Raw genomic sequence first — 24,912 nt, forward strand, 5'->3', positions numbered from 1 at the left:
TCATTACTTAAGTTGTATAGGCCCCTTCATAGGATGCTACATTTCTACAGTGACAACTTTAAGACACAAGTCTTGCTAGTCGTATACAGAGGTTTTAATATCTTTAGTAACATTACTCAAGGGCTGGTTAGCACAAGAAATGCATATTGCAGCAGAAAGAAATAAGATCAGTTGATTTCAGTGTACCAAATAAGCACAGACATACAAGTTACCTACCAAAAGCAATCCTTGGGAGTATTAATAAGAATCCCTGACAGAATTACAGTTATGTGATACATATTTTGTGAAATTTTGGATTTTCTATCAAAATAAGTTACTTTACAAGATTAGAGATTTTGATGCTGGTTTTCACTGATGATGGAGTTACAGTTGCTGTAACTCTCATTGGGTAGAGAACGCTTCTTCAATCTTGTATCACTCAAAGTGATCAGAGGTCTGGTGGAAAGCACTTAGATCACTTGTAATGAAGTGAAGAGTAAATTTTTGAAGTTGTAAATGAAAGCCATTGACTGAACCAATCATTAGCAGTCGTCAACATAAACTCTTTAACTCCCAAGGATCTGGTTGTTAATTCTCCCCTCTAGCTGCTACACATTTCCGTGTGTAATAGCTGCAAGAATTTAGTGTTAGATCAAGATAACAACTTTAACCCGATAAGTTTGAGCATTCTTATTACCTGCTTGCTGGTTAATGTATGGATATTATAGGGAGAAGTCACATGTTAATCACTAAGAACTGGGAGTTAAAGGGTTAAAGCATTATGATTGGTGCATTGGGGTATTTTTTGACTTCTTATAACCCAACAATTCAGGTTTCATTGGATTCTTACAAACAGATACTTTGCACTCAACACAGTAAAGCTTTGCACTACTGATTACATTTACAACTCAAGATTAAATAAAAGCCTACCTAAATGAAACAAAATAAAGAATTGAAAAGGATTGGGTAAAAAAAAAAAAATCAGGAGATCACTGGTCATTTGGCTTCTGGTTTTATCTCATTTAGTGCCTTTGGTTTAGTCAAATGATCCATAACAAAATTAAAGACAATGAACTGAGGACCAGTCATTTTTTATCACCTGGGGGGGGGGTTAGGGGGTAGGGGGTGGGAGGATTTCTCTGGAGGAACACAGTTTCCAGGGGGGGTATGGAGAGGTTAACAGTCATTCTTGACAGAGCATTATGGGGGAAGGGCACCTTGGGAAACTAACTGCCAATGAGGGGGATCTTTAGTATACTACATAGCCTTCAGGGGAGGGGGGATCAGGTAACTTTTGTTGTAACACAACTAAAATCATTCCACCCCACCAGGTGATAAATAATGACCCGACAATGGGATCAGAGAGTGTCATCTGATAGTTCTCCCTGAATAGTTAGAGCCATTAAAACCCAACCAAACCTTACACAGAGAGGCCTAAACAAAACTAACATAGATTAGGGTCAACTTTATCCGTCTTGTAGCATAAGTTAGTTGAACTGTACACTGTGAAACTTCCTACTATAACAGACACGATAGCTCCTTCCAATTCACAACAACAGCCGTGGTATTAAAGCAGTTATGGATTAATTCTTGTTCCACTCCCCATTGCAGTTCATAAATGGAGAAAAAAATAAATCCAATTTGTGCCAGTCATTATTAAACCACATGTCTGTTAGCGAAGTGTCTTCTATTTTTCTTTATTCACTATGTACTTGAGAACTTTGCAGCTTGACTTCTAACTCGTTTCTCATATTCTGATCTGTTTTGGCTGAAAGTAAAGTTAAGAAACAAAAATATCAATTTTACAGAAACCAATGTTTAACATGTTCCCATTATAGCATTTTTATATTTAACTGAAAAGAGCAGAAAATTATCACCAAAGCTAGTTGAAGGATGAGAAAGACAGGAGAAAGCAGGCATTTTAAATGAAATCCTGTATCATACAAAGGTATATATTTAAATATCACATATTGTAATTGTGGTTAATTCATTTCAGTTAAAGCAGTTGGACTCCAGTTCATTTACTGTACAACAAGTACCGTCGAGCTAATGCCAGCAGATGCACCAACCTAATGGTAGCATTCTAGACTCTGGATTAGGCCATTAGGTTCAATCCTTGGCCAGCGTCACCATGTTGTGTTCTTTAAAAAGACAATTAACCCTCACAGGGTGATTCTCCTCCCACACTGTCTTATAAGTGGACAGTTCCTTTTCACATAGTCAGTCTGAACTCTTAGACAAACTCAATATTCACACACTCTTGTAAACCACTACATCTTAGACTTGCAATTAAGATGTTTGCTTCATCTATAAAATTTTTTATGGTGGACACCCAAAAGGAAATCCCATCAACTTCTGAATCAATTTTAATCAGTCAACTTGACACTGTTGCAAGTCACGATGATTTCACAGTGCACTCATTGCATAGCACTGTTTTAGTGTTGGCTTTCTTCTCATTTACATCTGGCCCTATTTCACACCACCAATCAGCTGGGTATTTTTATTTTCAAGCCATCATCTATTTTTTACACCTCTGGAGACCGCCTACCAGTACCACTGTCACAAGCAGCCAGCTCCAGCAACAAAAAATGTTTTTGCATCTTGAAGATGTCTAATTTCATGAGCTTCTACAGTACTTGGAAGCAGTAGAAGTCTGTACATGAGCTAGGTCCTAATCAACACATCCTAGTTCTACTGCCCTTGAACATCACCCAAATTACTCATAGCTTTACTACAAGAGATCACTTACCAGCAACATTTTTTGCAAAGTTTGAATATCTTTTTGTATAAACATGTCACATAATAGAACAAAAAGCAGCTGAGGGGGTTTTATCTGCCTATAATTTCTAATCCTCTCTACTCGTTTGCAAAGAAATGTATAAAGCTAAGAAGGGGGAATTACTGATTTAATCTTTGGAGTTCAAGGGTGGAAGTTCTTACCAGTAGATGGTATAAGCTTCTGCTTGAGCAGGATCTCTTATGTTTGGATCATTCAGTAAGTCTTGAATTCCCAATAAAATCTAAGAAGTTAAATTTTAATAGATGAAGATGAAAAATGATGGAAATTACTCAAACAAAACCAATGAAGAGAAAAAGGAGAGGCAATTGACTAATTATTTATAGATGACTAGACATGAGGGTTTGTATAAACTTAAAGGAAGATAACATTATCACACAACAGAAGTTACAGAAAAATTACAGTAATAAAAACTGTCCTTACATTTCACTCAAAGCAGACATGAGCATTTAAATAACATCAATTCACAGGTATTAATTTAATTCCATGTGATGAAGAAACTGGTTATTTACCTGTTTTATAGTGACTGCAGGCCTCCAGTCTTTTTCCTCATCCAGAAGAGACAGACACACTGTGCCAGATGGGTAAACATTGGGGTGGAAAATTGGGGGATCAAATTTACCTACAAAAAATGGAAATTGTACAAAACATTGAAACTTATTAACATAGCTGCCTTAAAATATCATGCTGATTGGCATTTATTGGCAATTAAACTTCCATCTGTGCCATTTAATCAAGCACAACCTTAATTTTCCACTGACATCCAATCAAATAAACATTACAGATGGATTTTAACCCGTTTCAAATATATCTTTTCACAAATTAAACAAAATGTTATGAATTTTTGGAATAATTTTACAGTCAGATTAAAATGAATTTAAAATATATGCAAACTTGTTTTTGTCAAAAACAGGAAGTACATGAAAGAAAAAGGAAGTTTTCAAATCTCAATATGATGAAATTGCACATTCTTTGGAAAGAAAAATTATGATAAATTATTGGGACCCAGACGAAATTCTTGAAAACTAGTAAGTGCCGTAAATAAATGAGGCAAATAACTATGTTATTACACACTCTTCCCGTCGTTCCCCTTAGACTAACAGACCAGAACAGAGGCGTGAATAACAACATATTTTACCAAAAGGTCAAAGTTCTTACATTTTGGTGGAGAGGATGGGTAGTCGTCTTTAAATATCATCTTCAGTTTGAAAGAACCTCCTTCCCATGGAGTCTACAACGCAGTAAATGTACAGCATCTTAGAATGTTGTTCGCCTATAACCGGCTTTTTCCGCGACCGCAGTCAAATTGAGTTTTATAACAGTCAGACATAATATCTCAACGATCAAAACTTACACCTTATCTGTTGACAGTTGTCAAATTAATTTTTCGAAAAATTGAAAAAAATAAATCGAGTTATATATAATAACAAAGCTTGTAAACATTCTCGTTGATCCTTGAATACCGAGACAAAAATGACAGCACCCTTCACGATGTTAGAGACACGAGATGAGAGAAGTCTAATCAATTTGGCTAAAATCGCGAGATACATACCGCTTTCTTTCCAGGGATCGCTGTAGACAAAGCAGAAATAAAGTATAATCATCATCGGGGAAGCAAATAAAAATTTATTTTCTTAATGATTATCAATAAAAAGTGTGGCATGGGTATGTCGAGTACACGGATCAGTTCAGAAGCTTTGGCTGGATGAGATTGTGAATCAGACACGAATAAATTGTACATCTCACGTACCACATTCCCAGTTCATCAGATTAAGAGTACCATCAGGATTTTTGAGCGGTTTGGCCACAAATCCCTACAAACAAAAATACTTTCGATTAGAAAACAAAGTCAATTCATTTGGTAAGATCGATCTATTCAAGCATTTTATCATAATCATAAATAGAGGAAATGGGAATGCCGCGTAACTTACGAAAGGATGGTCTTTACGCCAAGCTTTTCTCTCTTCTGATAAACGGCCCAAAGCAATGCCAGACATAGCTACACGAAATCAATTTCCTAGAGTCGAATTTCCAGTACAAAGGAAGACAATAAAACGCAAAAACTAATCGGACGTTGTACAGAAGTCATGCAATCACTGTCAGCTACGACTTTTTCTTTCGATGGATCACGTGACATACTTCGCGCGCTGCAAACATTAGAACCCATTCCTTCTCAGGTCAGCGGTTGCGTCTTCTACAAAGCCTCCCGTAAAAATAGTTTTCTTCTTTCAGAATGTTTCATCTGCTCTTTTAGCCTTTTAAACCCACAGATATGGCAGAAAATGGGGTAAAAAGAGAGGTAAGTCCATTATCTCAGTGAAAATGTCAAATAATTTGTAATTTTTCTCGTTACCGATCAGACGACAGTTTCCTTGTTATTCGTTGATGCCATTCTTATATTGTTTGTTCTTAGGTTAATCGGTAACCTCACAGCAAAGTTTACCGAAAAATTCGATAATTTGTTGTTCAGGGAATTCATTAATTTTTCAGTTTTCATCCTTAATTTTCTTTTGGTTTTCATCGGCATCTTGTCCCTTCAGAGTAAAATGATAATTAAAATATTCTGATGTATATGTTTCAGTTGTGAATTATTATCGGTTCAAATATATTTCAGATTAGTTCTGAGTTGCATTTTTCTTGGTGTAATGGATAGAGTAATGTACCTAGAACAAGGACATAATAATTCAATCTGGTTTAAGTGATTCTGATTGTTGATTCATTTTAATCGACCTCATGTGATCATGGTTAAGTAGAACTTTATTTAATCGCTTGATATTGTCTTTTTGTGGTCATTCAAGACGGGGATGGGCAATCAACAAGAAAATGTATTGGAATACTGTTCAATTAACCCTTTAGCCAAAGACAGAATTGTTCTGTACAATCTTAATACAATATCAAGCGGACAAGTGATAATATAAATTATGAGATTATTAGTTGATCTAATACCAAATTCTCCAAACTAACATTGTAGGAATGTTCTTATGGTGTTCTTATGGAATCTCTCTTATTTCTATCTACAAACATTGCGCTAACAACATTGCTGATCCTAGTAGTATGCAGGACGTGTGTCATATGAACTTTGTAATAGACCTCACCCACTGTGGAGTCTCTGTGGCTCAGTGGTAGAGCGTTGGAGCATGGAATCTGAAGGTCTGAGGTTTGATTCCTCATGGCGTTTCAGAATTTTTTCTTTGTCCCATGCTCGTGACAGGATGAAAAAGACATCTTTCTCTATCATAAAAATTGTGCAGCAGACAGAATGGAGAACCACCAATGACCTTGGAAAACTAGAACAATTTTTTTGTCCCAGCCAACCAACTGTTAGAAGAAGGTGTTGATAGGGAATAGGTCTTGACAAAGTGCAGTTAAAAATTTACATTAGTCAATTCATGAACTGTTATTGTTAGATATAAAATTTTGCTATGTAATCTGAAATTATTGGTCAAGATGGTCTGCTCTAGTCACTAGCAATGATTTCCAAACATCATCAAGGAATTTGGTAGAATTTCTCGCATGTTTTAACTCAATACTTAATGTCAGTCACTGTTTCTGGACAGTAGTCTTTTCTTGACTACTTTCTCCTGGAAAATCAGTGATGAACAGTTACTGCATGGTTTAGAACAGTTACTTGACTTGTGAAAATGTTTTGTTATATTTCCCAGCTCCTCAAAACTTGTCAAACATAGTATTTTGAAGGTTCCATATTTGTAGCTCTTTCATTATGTTAAAATTGTATGAAAGAAAACTCCCTTCTCAGTTGGAAGGACATGGTCATTAAGTGATTGTAAAAAGTACCTGTTGTTTATATGTTATCAAATGTGAGTGGAATCAAAATATTTTTCTTATGTCTGTTTACAGAATGCTGCTTCAGGCTCTTCATCCTCTAATCCTCAATCACCGACATCTTCAACAACTCCAGCTGTGAAGAAAAAAAAGCCTGAAGATTTCAAGTTTGGAAAGGTTCTTGGTGAAGGGTCATTTTCAACTGTAAGTTTATCAGAAACTTTGTTAAAGTTTTGAGCCTCCTCCCTCTGCTGAAAAAATCACAGTTACTTTTGCATTGAAAAGAATCTTGGACTGTAAATGTAACATTTTTGACATAAACAGGAAGAAAGTATTTCATGCATGGCACATTGATCAATTCTTAGCTTTGACATCCTCCACCCCCCTTTTCCCTACCCCCTTTCTCCCCTTTCGTTCTTCCCCCCCCCCTCCTTGGCAACCCACATGCCTTTCAGTGGTATGGTAATAAGCTCTGTCTTTCCATAACAGGTATATGTTGTGCGAGAAATAAGTACAGGAAAAGAATATGCCAGTAAGTTTATTATTGCTTAAAAGTTTGTGTTCTTTGAAGCATGGTTTTCATCAGCAGTGTAAGTACAATCACAATTGGAACAGTTCCCATTTGCAGTGAAAACAGCTCAGGCTCAAGCACAAGGATCAGAATTTTTCTTTTTTCTTTGACTTGCACTTGTCCTTGTATTGAGATTGTTTCTTTGGTGAATCAAGAACTGTTATACTTGCTGTTCTACTTGCATTTATGATTGCGTCTCCACTGAAAACCAGGCTTTAATTTACATTTACATTGATGACAAAGTTTGTTTTCCTTCTTCTGTCTTAGCCACAGTGTGCTATCATAATGATTCTTTGTTTGAAGGTTACATAATTCCAAAAGTGTTCTTACACTCTTCCTCCCATAGTGAAAGTTCTGGAGAAAAGACACATGATACGTGAAAAAAAAGTGCAATATGTGTCCAGAGAGAAAGAAGTTCTGAGTAGACTCAACCACCCATTCTTTGTTCGACTATATTTTACATTTCAAGATAAAGAGAAGCTTTGTATCCTTTTCATTCAAGACTGTTGAACAAAGATATCACGTATTACATAACCCTCGAACCCCTAAGAGTGACTAGCATCTAATTTCTCCTTACAATATCACCACTGAATCACATGTTAATGTGTGAGGATAAAGGAAATGATTAGCAACTAAAGAAACTCATGATTGTTAAACAAATTCTCCTCGTCAGCGCCTTAGTAAATGTACAGAGAACAGTATGAAGAATTTGAACACTGATGTTAAGGTGTAAAGGGTTAATCCTTTATCTCCCAAAAGTGATTAACATGTAACTTCTCCCTTTAATATCCAACATTATCCATGTAATGAGAATACTCTGACTTATCAGGTAGAAGTTGTTATCTTAATTTAATATCAAATTCTTGTAATTAATTTACATGGAAATGTGTAGTAGCTTGATGGAAGAATTAACAATCAGATCTTAGGTGTTAAAGAGTTAACATAAAGTGTTATTTGGAATTAATGCAAAATTTTTCTTTGAACGTTGCCAGGGTTTCTTTTCGGCAGTTGATGTTTTGGGATCAGATTCAGTAGCTGAACAACTGGGTACCCATCCCTTCCCTAACCGAACCAAAATCAACTAATAACAAGTAAGGATTAATGTTGGGTTGGAGAGGGGTAAGTGTGCAGTTTCTCAGATACTGACATTGATCCACATTTGATAGAGCTGTTGGCCATCTCTTCAACATAACACTGATGTTTTAGGTTGTTATTCAAGTTCAACAACACAGAGTCATTGCATGCCACAATGTATGGATATTTATAATGAGTACTTTTTGGCGAATCACATGAAAGAAAATCACTATGAAATTATTATTGTTGTTGGTTATATTTGAATTTAAAATTACTAGGTCATTTTCCTTAGCTTTGGCCTCCACAGATTTTGGTTTAAGCTTTGCAAAGAAAGGAGAATTGTTACCCTATATTATAAAGGTAGTCATATTTATTTAGTATTACTTACATTTACTGCTTGTTTGCTTGGGAATAACTTTAATTTACAAGGCAGGTAAATATTCTGTGCACAATTAATTAGTCCTTCAATTTAGAGAGTTGTAATCAACATGATTCTAATAATACGCTCAGACTTTATCAGCATTAATGTGTGCCTAAAATGTTACTTCTGAAGAGGTTTTCTTCCCTTGGAACACTTTGTATTTTGGGTGCTGTGGTTTCATTAATACCACTTTTTGACTTATGCTTCATGTGAACCATATCCTGATATACCATTTTTCTGCAGCTGGGCTCGTTTGACCTGACATGTACAAGATTTTATTCTGCTGAAGTTGTGTCAGCTTTGGAACATCTTCATGGATTAGGAATCATTCACAGGTACTATCTTTACAGCTGCTAATAGAGAAAATAAAATACTAACAGTTGTTTCAAATTATCAAGCGATCAAAACATGACAAACCTTTTTTTCTGCTTGAAAGAATAAATATATGCAGGAGTCTTCTTTCATCTCTACAACTTTTGTGGATTATTTCCAATGAAAATGTGATTACAGTTTGGTTTCCTTTGATTGTTATTAGGGACTTGAAACCAGAAAATATTCTCATGGACGCAGACATGCACATAAAGATCACTGACTTTGGTACAGCTAAGATTCTAAGTGATGGTGAAGTTAACGAAAAAGGTTAGAAAACTTAAACTTTCATTCATTTCTCTTGCCTCTTGGCAATCTTCCTTTTATCAAGTTCCTGCTTCTATAGTGGGAAATAATTTTACAGATTTTTTGAATATGACTTGGGGACTGGTTACTCCTGTGTGTAACTGTTAATATTCAAAGAGTGTTTAGAAAATAGGGGTGATATCCTATGGCATAAAGTGCCATAGAAGAAAAATAAAAGTGGTAAACATGATTAATGCAATATATGTACAGAGTTCATTTGGTATGGCTGTGAACTGGCTTCCTGTTATTTATGATCTTGGTAACAGTTTTAACTCTTTTAAAATGTGTACTAATTCATGAGATTTAGACATGAGATACACAGAATTCTTGTTAATATTGTCACTATTAAGTTGTTAATAGTGACACCTTAAACTTAATTTAAGCTGAAATAAGATGGTAAGGCCAGATTTAACACTGTCTGAAACACATCACCTCTATTGTGTTTGGATTGGCTGTATTTTCTTTGACATGGTGTAAAGATCTCGTGAAAACCTCGGAGAAAATGAAAAAAGTGATTACTGTATCCCTTCCATTGAAATAAATCAATTATTGCTCGTTCACTTGAGGTAGCACCAGCAAGTTCTGGTGAAACTTTTGAATGAATCCCCTGCAGTGATAAACAGAACTGTTATTAAAATTAAATTGTTGCAGGGAGAAATTCATTTGTTGGAACAGCAGAGTATGTTTCACCCGAGCTTTTAACAGACAAAAGAGCAGTTAAAAGGTAAGAAAAACAAATCTTCTGAAACAGAAAGACTTTTAAGCAAAATTAATTATATCATAATTTGATCTTATAATATTTGATTCATTGACCACTTCAATTAATTTGATTTCAAAATAGCCACATTCCTCTTTTCTGTTCTGTACGTCAAACAAACAATAAACAAACAAACAGCCAAATGGATTAACAGTAAGTTTTCAACGAAATGTCAAAAAATATTTAAGTGTCATGGTGTCATACAGCATCTGTAAAATGTATTCATAACTCTTCACTACATGAAGGACTTATTTTGGCTGTCCAATTAGTTACACATGTGAGTTTTAGCATGAAACTTCAATTAATAAATGATGTCTACAATCATTTTAGAGCACTGAGAAAAATTCATTGTTTGTTCTTTCAGCTCTGACCTCTGGGCTTTAGGTTGTATTATTTATCAACTTCTATCTGGACTGCCGCCATTCAGAGCTGGGTAACTCTATTATTTAGCTTTACATGATTATATACCAACCAACTCTAAAATGTCTGGCAAATAGTATGAAATTGTATTAAATGGTTGATCCTTTCAAAGATCTTATGATAGTTGTGAGCTCTCTGACATGAAAGCTGACTTAAGTTTTTTTCTGTATTCAGTATTGCTATTACAAAAAGATGTGTTTTCAAGGGTATAGTTGAGGAAAACCCATGACCCACGACCTTAGTCCCATGACCCCACCCACCCTTTGTTGTTGGATAATTTTTTTTAAGTCAACACCATATAAACCTTGTGATTCAGGCTTTTCAAAAAGTGCCATTTTACAGAAGGTGTGCAGAAGTTCTGTGATTCCCTCTCTGAAAATTCTTAGTTATGCACCTCTTTTTGGAGGAGGAATGTGAAAGGTACCTCCTGCCTCTGTTCTTTAACATCTGTAGTACCCATACTGATGCTTATTTCTTTCCCTTCTGTAGAAATGAGTATCAGATTTTCAAAAAGATTATTGCCCTTGACTATGAATTTCCAAGTGGTTTTCCTGAAGTTCCAAAAAGTCTTGTCCAGAGTTTATTGGTGAGAATAATTTTTATTATTACTTTGATGGGTACCTAATAGTTAATTGATACCACACAGGAAAAGTGTTCAGGTTCCTCTCCTGCAGGGCATCATTTCAACATTAAGGTCTGATTTTAGACAGTACCACCCAATTTTGGCCACTAGTGTCTGACTTTAGACAGTAATGTCTGATTTTAGACACTAGTGTCTGATAATAGACACAAGTGTCTGATTTTAGACACTAGTGTCTGATAATAGACACATGTGTCTGATTCTAGACACTATTGTCTGTTTTTGAAAACTAGTGTCTGACTCAGGACTCTGATTTTAGACACTAGTGTTTTAGTTTACACATTGGTGTCCAATTTTAGACACAGTTTAGGACACCATCTAATAAAAGATACTTGAGTGTACATGTTTACAGAAGTAGCCATTTTTTGGTTTTTGACCAGATCAATGACAATTCTTTTTATGATGTTAATGACGACAGTATTCTTAAATTATTTACTGCAAAACAACTTATTAAGGTCCTGAATTGACTGTAGATATTAGATCCAAAATTGAGGCTTGGCTGTGATGAGCAAGGAGGATTTCCTTCATTGAAAAGTCACGAATTTTATGAAGGTAAGAAAGAGCGTCGGTACTTGTTTAGTAGATCCCTTATAATTCCTAAGATTGCTTAATAAGAAACTTCCACTTATTAAGCTCTCACCTCTAAGATGCAAACATAAGTTCTCTTAACTGTCTGTCAGACATTTCTCATAATTTTAGCTCTGAGAATCTGTTGTTCAATCCTCGTTTAGGAATCGATTGGGAGAATTTGCCAAATGAGACACCCCCAGATTTACTACCATATCTGCCGTCAACAAGCACGAACGAAGAAGGCCTTCGGAGCAAGTTCAAGGTTAGAGGGAAGCAGCGCTCAGGGTTAAAAATACACCTTCGATAACTGGTTAAATGTGCGGCTGCCTGTTGTCCTGTTTCACTTGGTGGACATCCATGCGTCTGAAACTTCTTTTTTTTTTCATTTTCTCTGTTGTTCGAGGGAAGTCTTAATGAAGCACTTTCTTTTAACTCTTCCTGTTTGATTGTGGTGTCCGAAAGGATTCTCATGTGTTTTTCTTTCTTTCACATACTAGTTGAGCCTTCACGATAGCGACAGTGACGAGTTTGATGACCAGCTGTTGGCAAGATTTGGCCTGTCCGATGAAACTCCACGGTCAAGTGGCCCTACGAACATTCTCAATCTTACGGAAAGCGAGAGAGAGGAAAGATTAGCGAAGCAGGAGAAAGAATCACCTTGGTGAGAGTTCTGTTATGACACTTAGTTGTCCTTGGGCCATCTAGCGAATCTCTTCCCCTCCCCCCACCCTGGTAATGATGTTTAGTGTGGTCTTACTCCAAAGGAGAATACTGCCTTGACTCTTGACTGACTTCCTTACACTTGTAATAATCTTGGTTCGGAGGATTGGTTGTTACATCAAACAAGTTATATTTTTCTTTTTTGTCATCACCTCGTTACTTAAAACTTCGTTGATACTGCACCGGTATCGCAGAGGTCATGGGTTCAAATCCCGTATAGGCCTGAATTTTTTTCAGGCCTTATTTTCACTACTGCCTAAGTAGTGCACATTACTGCGAGGATCACTTTCGTTCACGTTCACTTCGTTGATACTGTTAGAAGGAATTCGTTTTTGGTCAGTCCTGGGAGTGGAAAGATTAAACATGCTGCGGGTGCTCAAGTGTTAACATTCTGATTTGGAACAACTTGAGTTGTTGAACAAACCCCGAGTGCGTACAAAATCCTGATTTGGAACAACTTGAGTAGTTGAACAAACCCAGGGTGCGTAAAACATCCTGATTTGGAACAACATAAGTCGTTGAACAATCCATCCCATCCCTGGGTGCGTAATTTCAGAGAGTGTAATGACGAAGGTATTATTTATTTTGAGTCGCCCACAATCATTTTGACCTCGTACCTTCCGATTTTGCGATCGACTGCTGTACCATTTTGATGCCCAGTACTCGTAGGTAGTGTGTCAGACATGATTTATTTTTTACTGTGGTTTATCTCTTGTAGGCACCAATTTGTCGGAAATAATCTCATTATCAAGACCGGTGTGGTGGACAAAAGAAAGGTAAGCTAGTGGGTTAGTGCTTTTATTTATTTATTTTATTTCAGTTATTTGACCGAAATAAACTTTGCGGCTTCTTTGCACGGCAGTATATTGGTTATTTGTTTCGAAAAGTTTTCAGTTTAGTGCAAAGTTCATCTTGGATGGCATTAGTCTTTTTGCTTTACTTTGCTCTGTAACGGTCTAGAATACTCGGCAAACAGACGCAAAGAGATCAATGTGAGCGAATGCAGGCTACCTGCCCTTAGGCGCCTCTGTCTTCTATGATGTGTAATTTGAACATAATCGTTGTTTGTTAGTTCTAATGTTAGCGCCCAACAGCTGATTATTTTGCCACCTCTCGTTGTCTTTTTTCGCTGTGCAATATATGGATACTAAATGGAGACTTTAAATTTGTATCAACTTTTTGAGCCGTGAGTTAAAGGCAGTATTGTGGACCCAAGATAACGTGGATATTTTCATCTCTTTCCGGTTTAAACATCTTCACCCCTTTGATCATTATCATTACTTTTGTTCTTTTATCAGGGACTCTTTCCTCGCAAAAGAACACTGATTCTTACAGAGGGTCCGCGGCTATATTACGTTGATGCACAGGCAATGGTTCTGAAGGGAGAGATTCCATGGTAAATATTCAGAGTTTTTGGAAAGTTAGTTCAGTTAGATGTATTGAAATAGGTGAGTCTCCAGAACCTGTAGTACGTGTAGTGTTCGTCTGGCGTCGATCAAAAGACTTACAACTTAAGTAATGGTGTCACTTGTGTATATGTGGAAGGCATTTCGCCGTTTTGTTAAGAGTATTTAATTGGAAACGACGAACAGTGATCTCGAATGTTGCTGTCGAAGGAAGAAAGATTTATCAATCTTTAAACGAGGACATGAACTTAGTTAAATCCAGTGATACTTTTCTGTAAAGTGACCGGTATTTCAAGGTTGGGCCCAGTGGGTGGGGTCGGTGAGGTAACATATCCAGTAAGGGTTAACAGTAGTAATAGCAGTGATATCTATTGAGGATACCATCGTCGCAAGAATGGTTTACAGAAGGGTCCTCTCCATTCAAGGAATCTCATATGGAGACAGGTGAAAAGCCACCACTGGAACCGATTGATTTTAATTAAAACAAATGCTTGTATCATCTGTAGGACAAAAGATCTCAGACCAGAAGCTAAGAACTTCAACGTTTTCTTCGTTCATACGGTAAGCCGTATTCTGATTTGCATTAAAGTAGCCAGTTTCTGAACTGGAATCTCTTTCCAGACTAACGAACGTAAACAATTTATTTACAGCCTAAACGTATTTATTACTTGGAGGATCACACGGGATACGCCATGGATTGGGTAAAAAAGATTGAAGAAGTCCATCGCGTTTACTTCGGAGATACAACACAACTCTAAGTTTGTACTTCATGAAAGACGAACAATCTAAACTTCTTTTCAGAGTCGTTTTCCAGAGACTGTCGAATCATATCAGAAACTATCTTTATATAAGTTGTTTGAGTTAATTAGAATGCGAGATTTTTTTCTTTCTTTCCATCAATATAATATTTCTCGCGTGACTCAAATTTTCGCGCTCTTGGCATCACGCGGTTACTTTTTTTTCCCGCCAACCTTGCCTCTCGATTTCTGACTCGTTTTGTGTCTACTTTCGTGTTGACTCGGTACCAGGCTCCTCTGAGCTTGAGAAATCTTCATTGAACTTAGTTTTTATAGTTTTTGAGATTGCTGCCAGAAAACTTCTATTCAAACTCTCACGGACATTCATCACAGGTCGATCTAGAAAGACTTGTTGATATCGTAAGAATGTCTCATGGTCTTATTATCGACTAATCTCCAAACGCTTGTAAAATAATATTAACAATATTAACGGCCGGATTGTGCCTTCACCAGAAAAGTGGTTCAAATTAATGATGTTATCATTTCACTGAAGTTTATGTCGTTCTCCTGTTGAAATAGTGTCCTCTACAACCCTTATTTGAATAGTCACGCTTAGCAACTCTAAACGCATGCAGCACTTTTTACGTGACAATCATCACGTGACGCTGATTACGTGACTATCTGAACAACGGCTGTGCTGGAATCTAATAACTGGAGTAAACACTTATCTGACTACAATAGAGATTAGGTTAAGGAATCTTCTTTTGATTTTGATCCATGTGTTCTCTACAAAGTCTACATACATAAATAAACGCTACTATAGTGACTATAGAAGATTGTAAAACGACAAAAAAAAATGAATTAAGTCTTGATTAAGAAATAAACGATTAAAAGCTATGAAACTTATGTTGCTGATGTATTTTGAGTTTTTAATTTCTTTATATTTTTGGCTGACAAATCTATCCTGCCGAAGAGAACCACTGGCGAACCAAGCTGTAGAGAGGAATATTTGTTTCCCGGTCACTGCAAGTCAGAGGAAAGCGCCTAAAAGCAGACGGAATTGTCCGAAATTAGACGATAGCGTCCGATGTTGGATTGAAAAAGAGGTGGACGGACGGAAGTGTCTAGAATCGGAAGGAAGTGTCGAAAATCGGACGATGGCGTTCAAAATTTCCAAATTTTCATGTTTCCACCTTTTCAGAGTGCCGAGTAAGCTAATCACACATTTTCACGTTTAAAGGTTACTCTAAGGTGATTATTTATATTTACCGCATATTCCATCGTGATGCTGTGTTCTTTGCTCTTCTACCTCAAGTCAAAGCCAACCGAAGTGTCCAAAATCAGGCAATAGCGTGCCAAAATTGGATGGAAGTGTTCGAAAATGGACGGACGGTAGTGTCTAAAGTCGGACGAGAGTAAACGATAGCGTGAGATAGCGTCCGAAACTGGATGAAAGTGTATGGAATCGGACAGAAGTGTCTAAAATCGGACGGAAATGTCTGAAATTAGACGGAAGGGTCCGAAAAAAGAAGGCTGTCGGCCAACATGAGCTGTTTCGGATGATTTCTTTCAAATGACTCCCCTGATGATTTGGACTATTGCTACAGTCAAATTGTTTACATGAACTGGAAGATTAACGGAAGATTTGCCAGAAACCCTATATGCCATTCGGTAACCCATCCCAACCCCTCTTTTTTACCTTGGACTGCCCACTCACTCCTCCCTAGTTAGTATTGTTTTGGCAGAAAGTGAACATGGCGATTAGTAACAGATGGTAAAACAGCTGATCGTGTAAAGTCCCACAAAACAGAGATAAAGGAGATAACAATACACAATGCCGCACACACTGAGAAAGCGGTGATTCTAAAAGGCAATTTTTACCAACTGACGTCAAATGGAGGCGGTTTTCTTTGATGCAAGGATCGAAACACAAGGGGACTTAGCGGCGAAGAGAGTTTCTCCTTCAAAGGGCATATTGAAAATTGAGTCCTTATGTAACGCGCACAATTACTGTGTGCGTTATTTGGCGAGGCAATTAACTCAGTGTTGGGGGAACAGAACAGCTGTTTGAAGGAGTTTGTTTAATGTAATAGTGATAGTTAATAGTTCACAGTGTAGCGTTCATTCAGTGTGGTTGGAAAATTTATGCTGACTCAAAGTTTGTGATAAACAGTGGGTATTGTATTACAGCTGATGAAACTTTGATTTGCTCGTTATCAGCCTTTTCAACTTTACGAAAAAGGAAATTTTGCTTACTTGGAGAAAAGATCTGAGTGAATTTTAAATATCTCCAATTTTACCGGTAATCGATCGTCTCTCGAGAGGCTAATTTTGACAACTTCGTTTGAAACAATTTCAACCAAATGGCCACAAGATCGACCGATTCCAGACCTCTGGTGGAGATGGACTCATCAGCGGAGGAACTCGAAGGAGATGCAAATACACAGGGAAACTTATGGACTGGTAACGCAAAATCTCTCTTTGACGATAGCGAAGAGCCGTCGGAATCTGCGGAAAAACAACCACTGTCCTTGAAACGTCGGATCGTCTTGGTAGGCGCATTGTTGCTATGTGTGTTTACTATATTCGCCTTTGCTTTTCTTCTTCCTTGTCATAAACCAAAATGTCAGAAGCTCCCAGTCTGTCCTGGCAAGGGGCAACTGACAGCAGTGAACTGGACTCGCCAATTTGGTGGTATTATTCCTGTTGTGACTTCCTTGGTTGATGTGACAGGAGATGGTAGGCCAGACGTTATAGTTGAATTTGACATAAAAGCGATGGAGTCAACAAATTCTTCATTCTTGAGCCAACTTTGTAATTACAAAGATTGTCACGGCAGTGGTCTTTTGGCCCTGCATGGATCGTGTGGTAATAGTCTGTGGGTTTTCAGTCGCAATTCCTCCCTTGGACTTTTGGCTTGTGAAAATGCCACAGAGGGCATTGATGAAAAAAACAACCAACATTGTTTGTTCGTTGAAGAAAAAGTAAATCTTGTTTTTTTCAACCCAGAGAATGGAACCACCAAGTGGAAATCATCATTTAGTGGTAAAGTTGGTTCAATTAAATTTGTCAGTGATGTTGATGGTGATGGTGAAAAAGACATTGTTTTCGTCAGTGACCTTCCCATGGGTAACAGTAAAGGTTATATCAATTTGGTATCTGGAAAACTAGGGAAACTTCTTGGCAACCCTGTACCATTGCCTGGAGGTCACAATATCAGTAATATCCTTGCTGCTCACACTCTCCCGAGTAAACAACAGTTTGTTATTGTTGGTACATTAGCACACAAGACAAATACAACATCACTTTGGGCGATGTCAGTTCACGATTTGTTTGAGAAAGTAACCCAGCCAACAAAATCAATTCCAGGAGAAGCGTGGGGAAAACATGTACCAGACCCACACACTGGTTTCATCAGCATTCTTAAAGATGCTGTTTTCCTAATCCAGCCGTTGTTGACAGATTTGGATGGTAATGGGGTGAAAGATGTTGTTTTTGTAATCAGGGAGAATGGTACTTCTCTTCTGGCCATGAATGGCACTGATTTGGCTGTTGTGTGGAGAATGGTAGTACCTTCAGATGCAGTTATTCACGAGTAAGTGTTTCAATTTTGTTACTCAACTATTGCATAGAATTGTTATAGCCTGACATATTGTTTAATTAATATGGTTAAAAACAATCCTGTTTCCATATGATTAGAAAGTGACCATGGTGTTTTGTTTTTTTGTATTGGCTTAAAAGTAACAGAATTACCCTTTTTGAAATTTGTTTCTGGAAACTCAAAGTCTACTCCAAAATTACCTCTCCTTGTGCTTGCAAGCTGATCACAGCTGCAGTATATATGGTCATCACAAATTGTTGTTTTAAATTTTGCCACCAATGAAGTGTTGCTAGTGAGGTGGTTCATTATTGTGTTCTTCTTTAGATTACCCCTCCCCTCCCCCTCTTTAGGAGTTTGACAGGGTTATAGTGCAGTTAGATTGTAATTATTTAAAGCCATTGTCCACAGGACTGCAAGAATAAAGTATCCTTTCCAAGATTTCAATTCAGTTACCCTTTCCAGGGTTTGAATCTGAATGTTTCAAACTAAAGTACAGCATGCTTATTGCTTGATTATCATACCAGAAATGCGAAATACAAGTTTTTTTTTTCTTTTTCATGCCAGGTTGTTTTCAACTCCGCACTCTGTTAAAGAAAATGTGACAGATATTGGATTGTTTGTTGCTCACACAAACAGTTCCTCCTCACTGCTAGTCATTGATGGTCGCACAGGGGAGACAAGTTGGTCTTTTCATAGCAGGACTGGTCTTGCTGTGGCACCAGTCCCTGTACCAGGACTTAGTGGTACCCAACAGGCTTTTGTGATCTGGATGCCAAAGCCTGAGGCTGTGACACTGATTTCTAAATCCAGAAAATCCAGAGACATTTCACATCAAGTGAATGATTGGAATTCTGGTGATGTCAGTCTAATGATGAATGATAAATATGCAAGACCACAACCAAGAAAGTTGTTTTCAGTTAGTTCAGATTTAATTGAGAAAAACAAATTTGATAGGTTATTTACAAAAGCAGCTCCTATATCTCCAGAAGAGATAGGTAATGACTTTGGTGATGATTCTAGTTTTCATAACCAGGAGGACTTCAGCAAAGTTAACAGTGATGACATGGCCCTAAAGGAATTTGAACTTTATCTTTTAGAGAACATTTTAAAGAAAATTGATAATCCCAGTTTTGCTGCAAAAAAGCCTCTCAGGTCAATGAAAGAAGAGGAAAGAGCTGACAGAAAATGGCTTGGAGCAAGGAAAGAGAAGCCTTCTGTTTTACATCAGGGGGGTTTCCAGGAGCATGCAATTCCATTTACAAAGGACACAAGGCATAAAGGTGTCAGTGGAGAGGAGAATATTGAAGTCAAGGCAGATCCACATGTGCGCAATGATCTGGAAGAGCAACTGAGTGATTTGACCAATCATAGGAAAGAGGAGGCTGTATTTGACAATAAAAAGGAGAGGGCACTCCTTGCATCAGCATCAAAAGATTCCTCATCCCTGCAATCCAGGCAAGAAATTCTCAAGGACTTCCCTGGAAAGCAGTCCAGGATGGAAAACCAAGACATTGAGGTAAAAATTTTGCCAGGGAAATCCACTGTCACTCAGCAATTACATGCAGAATATCAAAGAAAAGAAGATTCAAAGTTGGAAACAGTTGAAAAACCATCCTATCATAAGCGATCAGTGACATCCTTACCAAGAGGATCCAAGTGTGCTAAACATTTTGGTGACATTGCAGATGCTTATGTGGCTGTTCTCTTGGTGAAGACTGTTGATGGAAGACAGCTGTTGGCTGGCATAACAGAGGAAGATCCTCTATATTTGGGTAAGAGCTGGGTCAGAGGTTAGGGAGGGGGGGGGCATGGGGTGGAAGACTACTTCCTTTTCATTAAAACCACACCTAAAGGAATTTCTGGAGGTTAAACATTTTTTTAATACTTTCATTGTTTCACTTGTTAAAGATAATTGTTGAAGGAAGAATTTCACAGCTAAATAGAGATGATGCTGCTGGAGTAAGGAGCTTGTGGTTCATATAGTTTGCCCTTTGGCCACATTTCTAACACATCTACACCCCCTACATATCAATAGAACCTTGTTTTTTGACAAGACAACAAACTTTTAACTAGATAATGATTTAAAAATAAGAGTTATTTTCATTACAAATGTGATTTTTATCCCTGTCACTTTTTAGATCAATCACCTTTATGGCCAATTTACATGCCAAGATGGTGGTTGGCAAACTGGTTATGGTCTTTGAGTTATTTTACTTCTTGAGACTTTTAACCTCTCCTCCATGCCCTACCCCTCCCCTCTCCTTCCTTTGGACCATTTATTAAAATCAAAGGTGGCAGCTAAGATATTCACCCAGAATACTGAACTTTGTTCATCAAAGTCATGCCTGCTCTACATGCTAAGAATGTTTCTTAATGATGAAACAGTCAAACGAGATTTGTGTAATTTTGTTATTTACTTAAAAAAGGGGTATGAACTAATAAAACTGATTGATGACTCTGAGACAATAATTGACCTATATACACAAGGTTGATATTTACAATTGGCAGGTGTGAGCCCTATGCATGACTGATTTGCCAAGAACACTAGTCTGATAACATTAATTGTGGGTTCTAAATGTTCTTTTTCAGGTCCTGATGACTACAAAAGCTTGTTTAAGACCAGGGCAGGTGATAAGAAAGCCAATCCTTGTTTTCGGTTGGTTCCTCACATTGTTTCGCAGCCTCTGATTAGAGATTCTGATGAAGGCTTGGATCTAGTGTATACAGTCAGCTTTGTTTCTAAAGGTCACTCGTTACATGTGACAGAAATAAGAAAAATGCCAATGGAGGCTGTCTTTGAACTTCTTGAAGGTGTTTCAAAAGATACCAGGCAGCATCAAACTAAAAGAGGGATGGATTCTTTCAATTTTCCAAGAGTTTGGAAATAATTTACTCCCCAATTCAAGAGCTTTGCTCTAAATGAATTGTAAAAATAGACTGCAAGATACATTCAGTAATTATGGTATGATAAAGATATTATGTTCATTTATATTTTTTTTTCATGATAACAGTGGACATTGCTTTGTTCATTGGAGTTTCCTATTATTTTGATATTAGAAAATTTGAAATATTTAGCTCATGACAACAGAAGGAAGTATGTAATAACTATACGTTTATGTTATAGAATGGAATTCAGATTGAAGTCAATTCAAACAAGTTTAAACTGTATTTTTCACTGTCTCAGGATTATGATTATTAACTGTATATGGAGTAAAATGAATAAAAAGTTTACAATCATTTTGATCTAGGTTCATTTTAAACAATTACTACAACAAAAAGGTAACCAGATCCTTCATTACATGTTCAGAAGCCTCTCTGAACTGAGTTTTGCTCCACTAAAAGGATCACATGGCATGCCACTTCTGGCAGGCCATGTATGGAATACCTACCCCATAGAGGGTATTCATTAAGAGATGTAGTTCCAGAGGTGCAGTGTAAAGTAACAAGAGCCATGTCTGAATATAAACTAGCTCAGGCTATTGAACATAGGGCAGAGAATTCTCTCCTTCATCTTCCAAACTATCGAAAAAGCACAAATTGATAGAAACAATTTTGGGAAGAGACATGCATGGGTGACTAATGTATGGAGGGAGACAAGACTCCGGCTAAATTGTTAGAACACCAAATTCTTGATGATCAATAATGGATTGAAGACATAGGAGGGTGACTGTGTTGAGGCCAGTTTTCTGTCTCTTGACAAGACTCTACTCTTACCAGTCTGACTATTCAAACAAAGTTTAGCCATTGCTTGACAAAATTGTGTCCTGTACACCCCTCGATTTAGCTTAACCTTTTTATCTGAACATTAATTTTTGTGAATAGCATTGAAAGGGCCATAGCTAATGGTGAAAGGACATTTATTTTATTAAACCAACCCTCTTAGAGAAAAAGCCTGGGGCCCACTGATTGCATAAAACTGTGGTTTGGGTTGGACCTTGTGTAAATAACAGGCCCACAGTGTCTGCCTCACCCTGGAGGATGAACAGGTAGCTGCAAGCTTTTAGAGAAACTGAACTAAATTCTAGAAGGGTAGTTATCTCACTGTTGTAGATATGAAATGAATAGCACTTAAAATGGAAATTCAACTTTATTTACACTGGTAAAAATAGATAAGCCACAATGCAAACAGATTTCAAGGGGGACTAAAAGATAGATATTCTTGAGAGTAACCCATCTCGTTACATCTTTTCTTTCTTTCTTTTTTTTTTTTTTTAATAAATTGCTTATTGAGCTTCACATATCCTTTAGCCCAATGTACAACCTCTATCACTGAAGGTCTGAATGATTTTAATGGCACTTGCGCACGATGATATCCGTTACTGAAAACCCCCCCCCCCACCTTTTATTGCACACAATTTTCATGAATCTTTGAACCTTTCTTGTTTTTTTCATTGGATTTTTCATTTCAATTCAGTGTTTTTGAAATACTTTCTGATTAAAATTCAAAATTTAAAAGTCTGCGAGTTGAAAGCAAAGCTTGGGAGTTCAACTTAGTGTTGTGATACATACCAAGTACATGCATAAGGCTTATTTTAAATTTACCAGGCACCCAATATGTTTTCAGCAACCCAAGATGCATCCTTGATGCATCAAGATACAGTCAACCCTTCACCCTCAAGATCTCATTGGAAATTCTCCTTACTGTCTTCCATACAGGTCTTATAAATCATATTAGTTCTGAGAATGTGGTTTTGGATCAACTTGTAATTCCCCAATTGCTATTTTTCCTTTTTTCATAACATGTCTGTTTGATACTTTAGGGATATTGTAAGGAGAAATTCTGTCTTGGTCACTCTTGGGAGTTGAAAGGACTGAGAAGTAACAAGGTTATTCCAATCTCACATCTCCAAAACAATGCTTAACACAAATAAATTGAAGTCACTCTGAAATACACCCAAAAATTTCTGTCTTAGTTAGTGGCATGACTCCCATGTAGACATTTTCCTCTACTTAGAGACCTTCTTGAAAAAAAGCATTGTGATATGTATGCTGTGTGATCTCCACTCTTTGAATGCTGTGTTTTAGTTGGCATGGCAATGTCACAATTTATATATGATTTAAACACCATGATAATAAATAAATGTCAATCACCCACTGCCCCACAAGATCACATGGTAAATATTTGACCTCTTGAAAACTGAGTGCAACCCTGAACATCTCATATACCTCATCATGATCTTTGTGAAAACACTTTAAGCCATAATAATATTGTTACTATCAAAATGCCCCAGCACATTAACCACAATACCAGTTATAAATCTTCCAGCTGCAATAAACCAAGGCACAACCTGCCACCACATTGTGAAGTCTTTTACGGTATTTGTCATCCTTTCTTACCAGCACGATTGGAGATGAAGATGTTAGACTACTAAGTGGTAGCTTTGCCAACTTTCTAGTGTCATATTCTACTTGATACTGGCAGCAAGGATCAAACTGCCATGATACACCATACAATGCTGCACATAAAATGCTCACTCCACCAAATACATAACAGGAAGGCTCTTTGACAATTCTGGGAAGCACCCATGGACTAATGAAACAACTAAGTCCACTAATAACAGCTGTTTTGTGTAAACAGTTCCCAACTTGGATCCAGCGTGCTGTTTCTTCGCCAATCATTGTTGGTTCAATAACAATCATGCCACACTGTGACTCCAAGGCTCTCTCCAAATCTGCCTCAAACTGTTCACGTGCATCCTCAGAATCATAGATTTCATGAATGATGACACACCCTCCTTCCACCATATCATCACTACATGTGAGAAGAGAAGAACAATTTTTTACCTCTGGTGTCTCATTTAATATTAAAAAAATATCTGTCAATTATTTCAGAAATGAAGTTTTGAGGAGGCATTTTCTTAACTAACTTGCTTTCCTGTAACATTCAAGATTAACAAGTTGGGAAATCTAAAATGCTCTTAAATTATGCATGCCACTCAAACAGATTTGTTGTTTATCTAGGCTATTTTCTGTTTGTTATATTGTTTACATTTTTATCAATATCTCCTTTGGGCAAAAAGTTTCTTTGTTTACACGTGCCTTCTCTCATAATGACCACAAGCATTGTACGTGGTGGAAAACACCGTTTGAAGCTATCATTAAAAGATAATCCAAAACATACAGTGACATCTGTTGGGTAAGAAGTTTATCACATATTTTTAAAACTTTGAATGTTTAGATATTAGATACTACTGTCAAATATCTGCTATTTTGATAATACTAGATATCGTTCTACTTACTTGATATTAAATTCTGTCAAACGAACTTAATATTTAATTCTGTTGATTACAGGTCAAAGTACACACGAAAAACGTACATGTACAGTTTCAAGAATTTTTGCAATAATCAAGGAGAACGCAGGAGGAATTTGTAGAAAACTTTACAGAAAATAAAGAAAGAGACATGTTGTTTTACCAACAGATGTTCACCAAAATCGATACAGAAATTAAATTTGTAACGTTGGCAGTTACAAACTACAAAATGACATATAATTACCTCGTTGGACGATCAGTTTAAATATCGCAAATGAACGATCTTAAGATTTACTCTAACTTTGCTAGCTGCCTAACGTGGAACTTCGCTTGCATTTGTAAGAGATCTAGCCCTCAGAGAATCTAAAAGCACCTGCGAAAGAGAAAATTATCAGACAACGGCAAAATATATTACCTCATCTCGTCCGCCATGTTAATTGGTGTAAAACCTGGGACACGTTCCAAGTATTGACGAGAGTTCCTGGGTAGGAGAAACCATATCGAGGCCAG

General features: G+C 37.0%; 4 protein-coding genes across 5 annotated transcripts; 2 read left to right on the forward strand and 2 right to left on the reverse strand.

Annotated features, from left to right (window-relative positions):
* Positions 1-127: 127 nt before the first annotated feature.
* Positions 128-4,887, reverse strand: LOC131778312 (SUMO-conjugating enzyme UBC9-A). The gene is made up of 7 exons (XM_059094723.2): positions 4,708-4,887; positions 4,527-4,590; positions 4,329-4,348; positions 3,935-4,007; positions 3,289-3,398; positions 2,920-2,999; positions 128-1,747 (listed from the first exon to the last, which is right to left on the reverse strand). Exons 1-7 carry the CDS (start codon positions 4,771-4,773, stop codon positions 1,684-1,686), a joined length of 477 nt encoding a protein of 158 aa, XP_058950706.1. The 5' UTR covers positions 4,774-4,887; the 3' UTR covers positions 128-1,683.
* A 73-nt stretch (positions 4,888-4,960) lies between these two features.
* Positions 4,961-15,456, forward strand: LOC131778301 (3-phosphoinositide-dependent protein kinase 1-like). Its single transcript, XM_059094711.2, has 17 exons — positions 4,961-5,075; positions 6,635-6,763; positions 7,049-7,091; positions 7,477-7,614; positions 8,512-8,564; positions 8,869-8,960; positions 9,161-9,264; positions 9,952-10,024; positions 10,422-10,490; positions 10,967-11,063; positions 11,591-11,669; positions 11,849-11,949; positions 12,185-12,348; positions 13,126-13,183; positions 13,706-13,803; positions 14,320-14,374; positions 14,464-15,456. The coding sequence occupies exons 1-17, from the start codon at positions 5,049-5,051 to the stop codon at positions 14,569-14,571; spliced, it is 1,488 nt and encodes a 495-aa protein (XP_058950694.1). The 5' UTR covers positions 4,961-5,048; the 3' UTR covers positions 14,572-15,456.
* A 723-nt stretch (positions 15,457-16,179) lies between these two features.
* On the forward strand, positions 16,180-21,388 carry LOC131778307 (uncharacterized). The gene is made up of 3 exons (XM_059094717.2): positions 16,180-18,145; positions 18,716-19,923; positions 20,741-21,388. The coding sequence occupies exons 1-3, from the start codon at positions 16,914-16,916 to the stop codon at positions 21,037-21,039; spliced, it is 2,739 nt and encodes a 912-aa protein (XP_058950700.2). The 5' UTR covers positions 16,180-16,913; the 3' UTR covers positions 21,040-21,388.
* A 948-nt stretch (positions 21,389-22,336) lies between these two features.
* Positions 22,337-24,849, reverse strand: LOC131778308 (transmembrane protein 11, mitochondrial-like). 2 transcript variants are annotated; one of them, XM_059094718.2, is made up of 2 exons: positions 24,818-24,849; positions 22,337-23,903 (listed from the first exon to the last, which is right to left on the reverse strand). In XM_059094718.2, exons 1-2 carry the CDS (start codon positions 24,832-24,834, stop codon positions 23,387-23,389), a joined length of 534 nt encoding a protein of 177 aa, XP_058950701.2. In that variant the 5' UTR covers positions 24,835-24,849; the 3' UTR covers positions 22,337-23,386. The 2 variants fall into 2 exon arrangements, with proteins under 2 accessions (XP_058950701.2, XP_066027711.1); XM_066171614.1 differs by lacking the exon at positions 24,818-24,849 and adding an exon at positions 24,647-24,666.
* Positions 24,850-24,912: the final 63 nt, after the last annotated feature.

The sequence above is a fragment of the Pocillopora verrucosa genome, chromosome 8 (genome assembly GCF_036669915.1).
Source record: "Pocillopora verrucosa isolate sample1 chromosome 8, ASM3666991v2, whole genome shotgun sequence".
Taxonomy (NCBI): domain Eukaryota; kingdom Metazoa; phylum Cnidaria; class Anthozoa; order Scleractinia; family Pocilloporidae; genus Pocillopora; species Pocillopora verrucosa.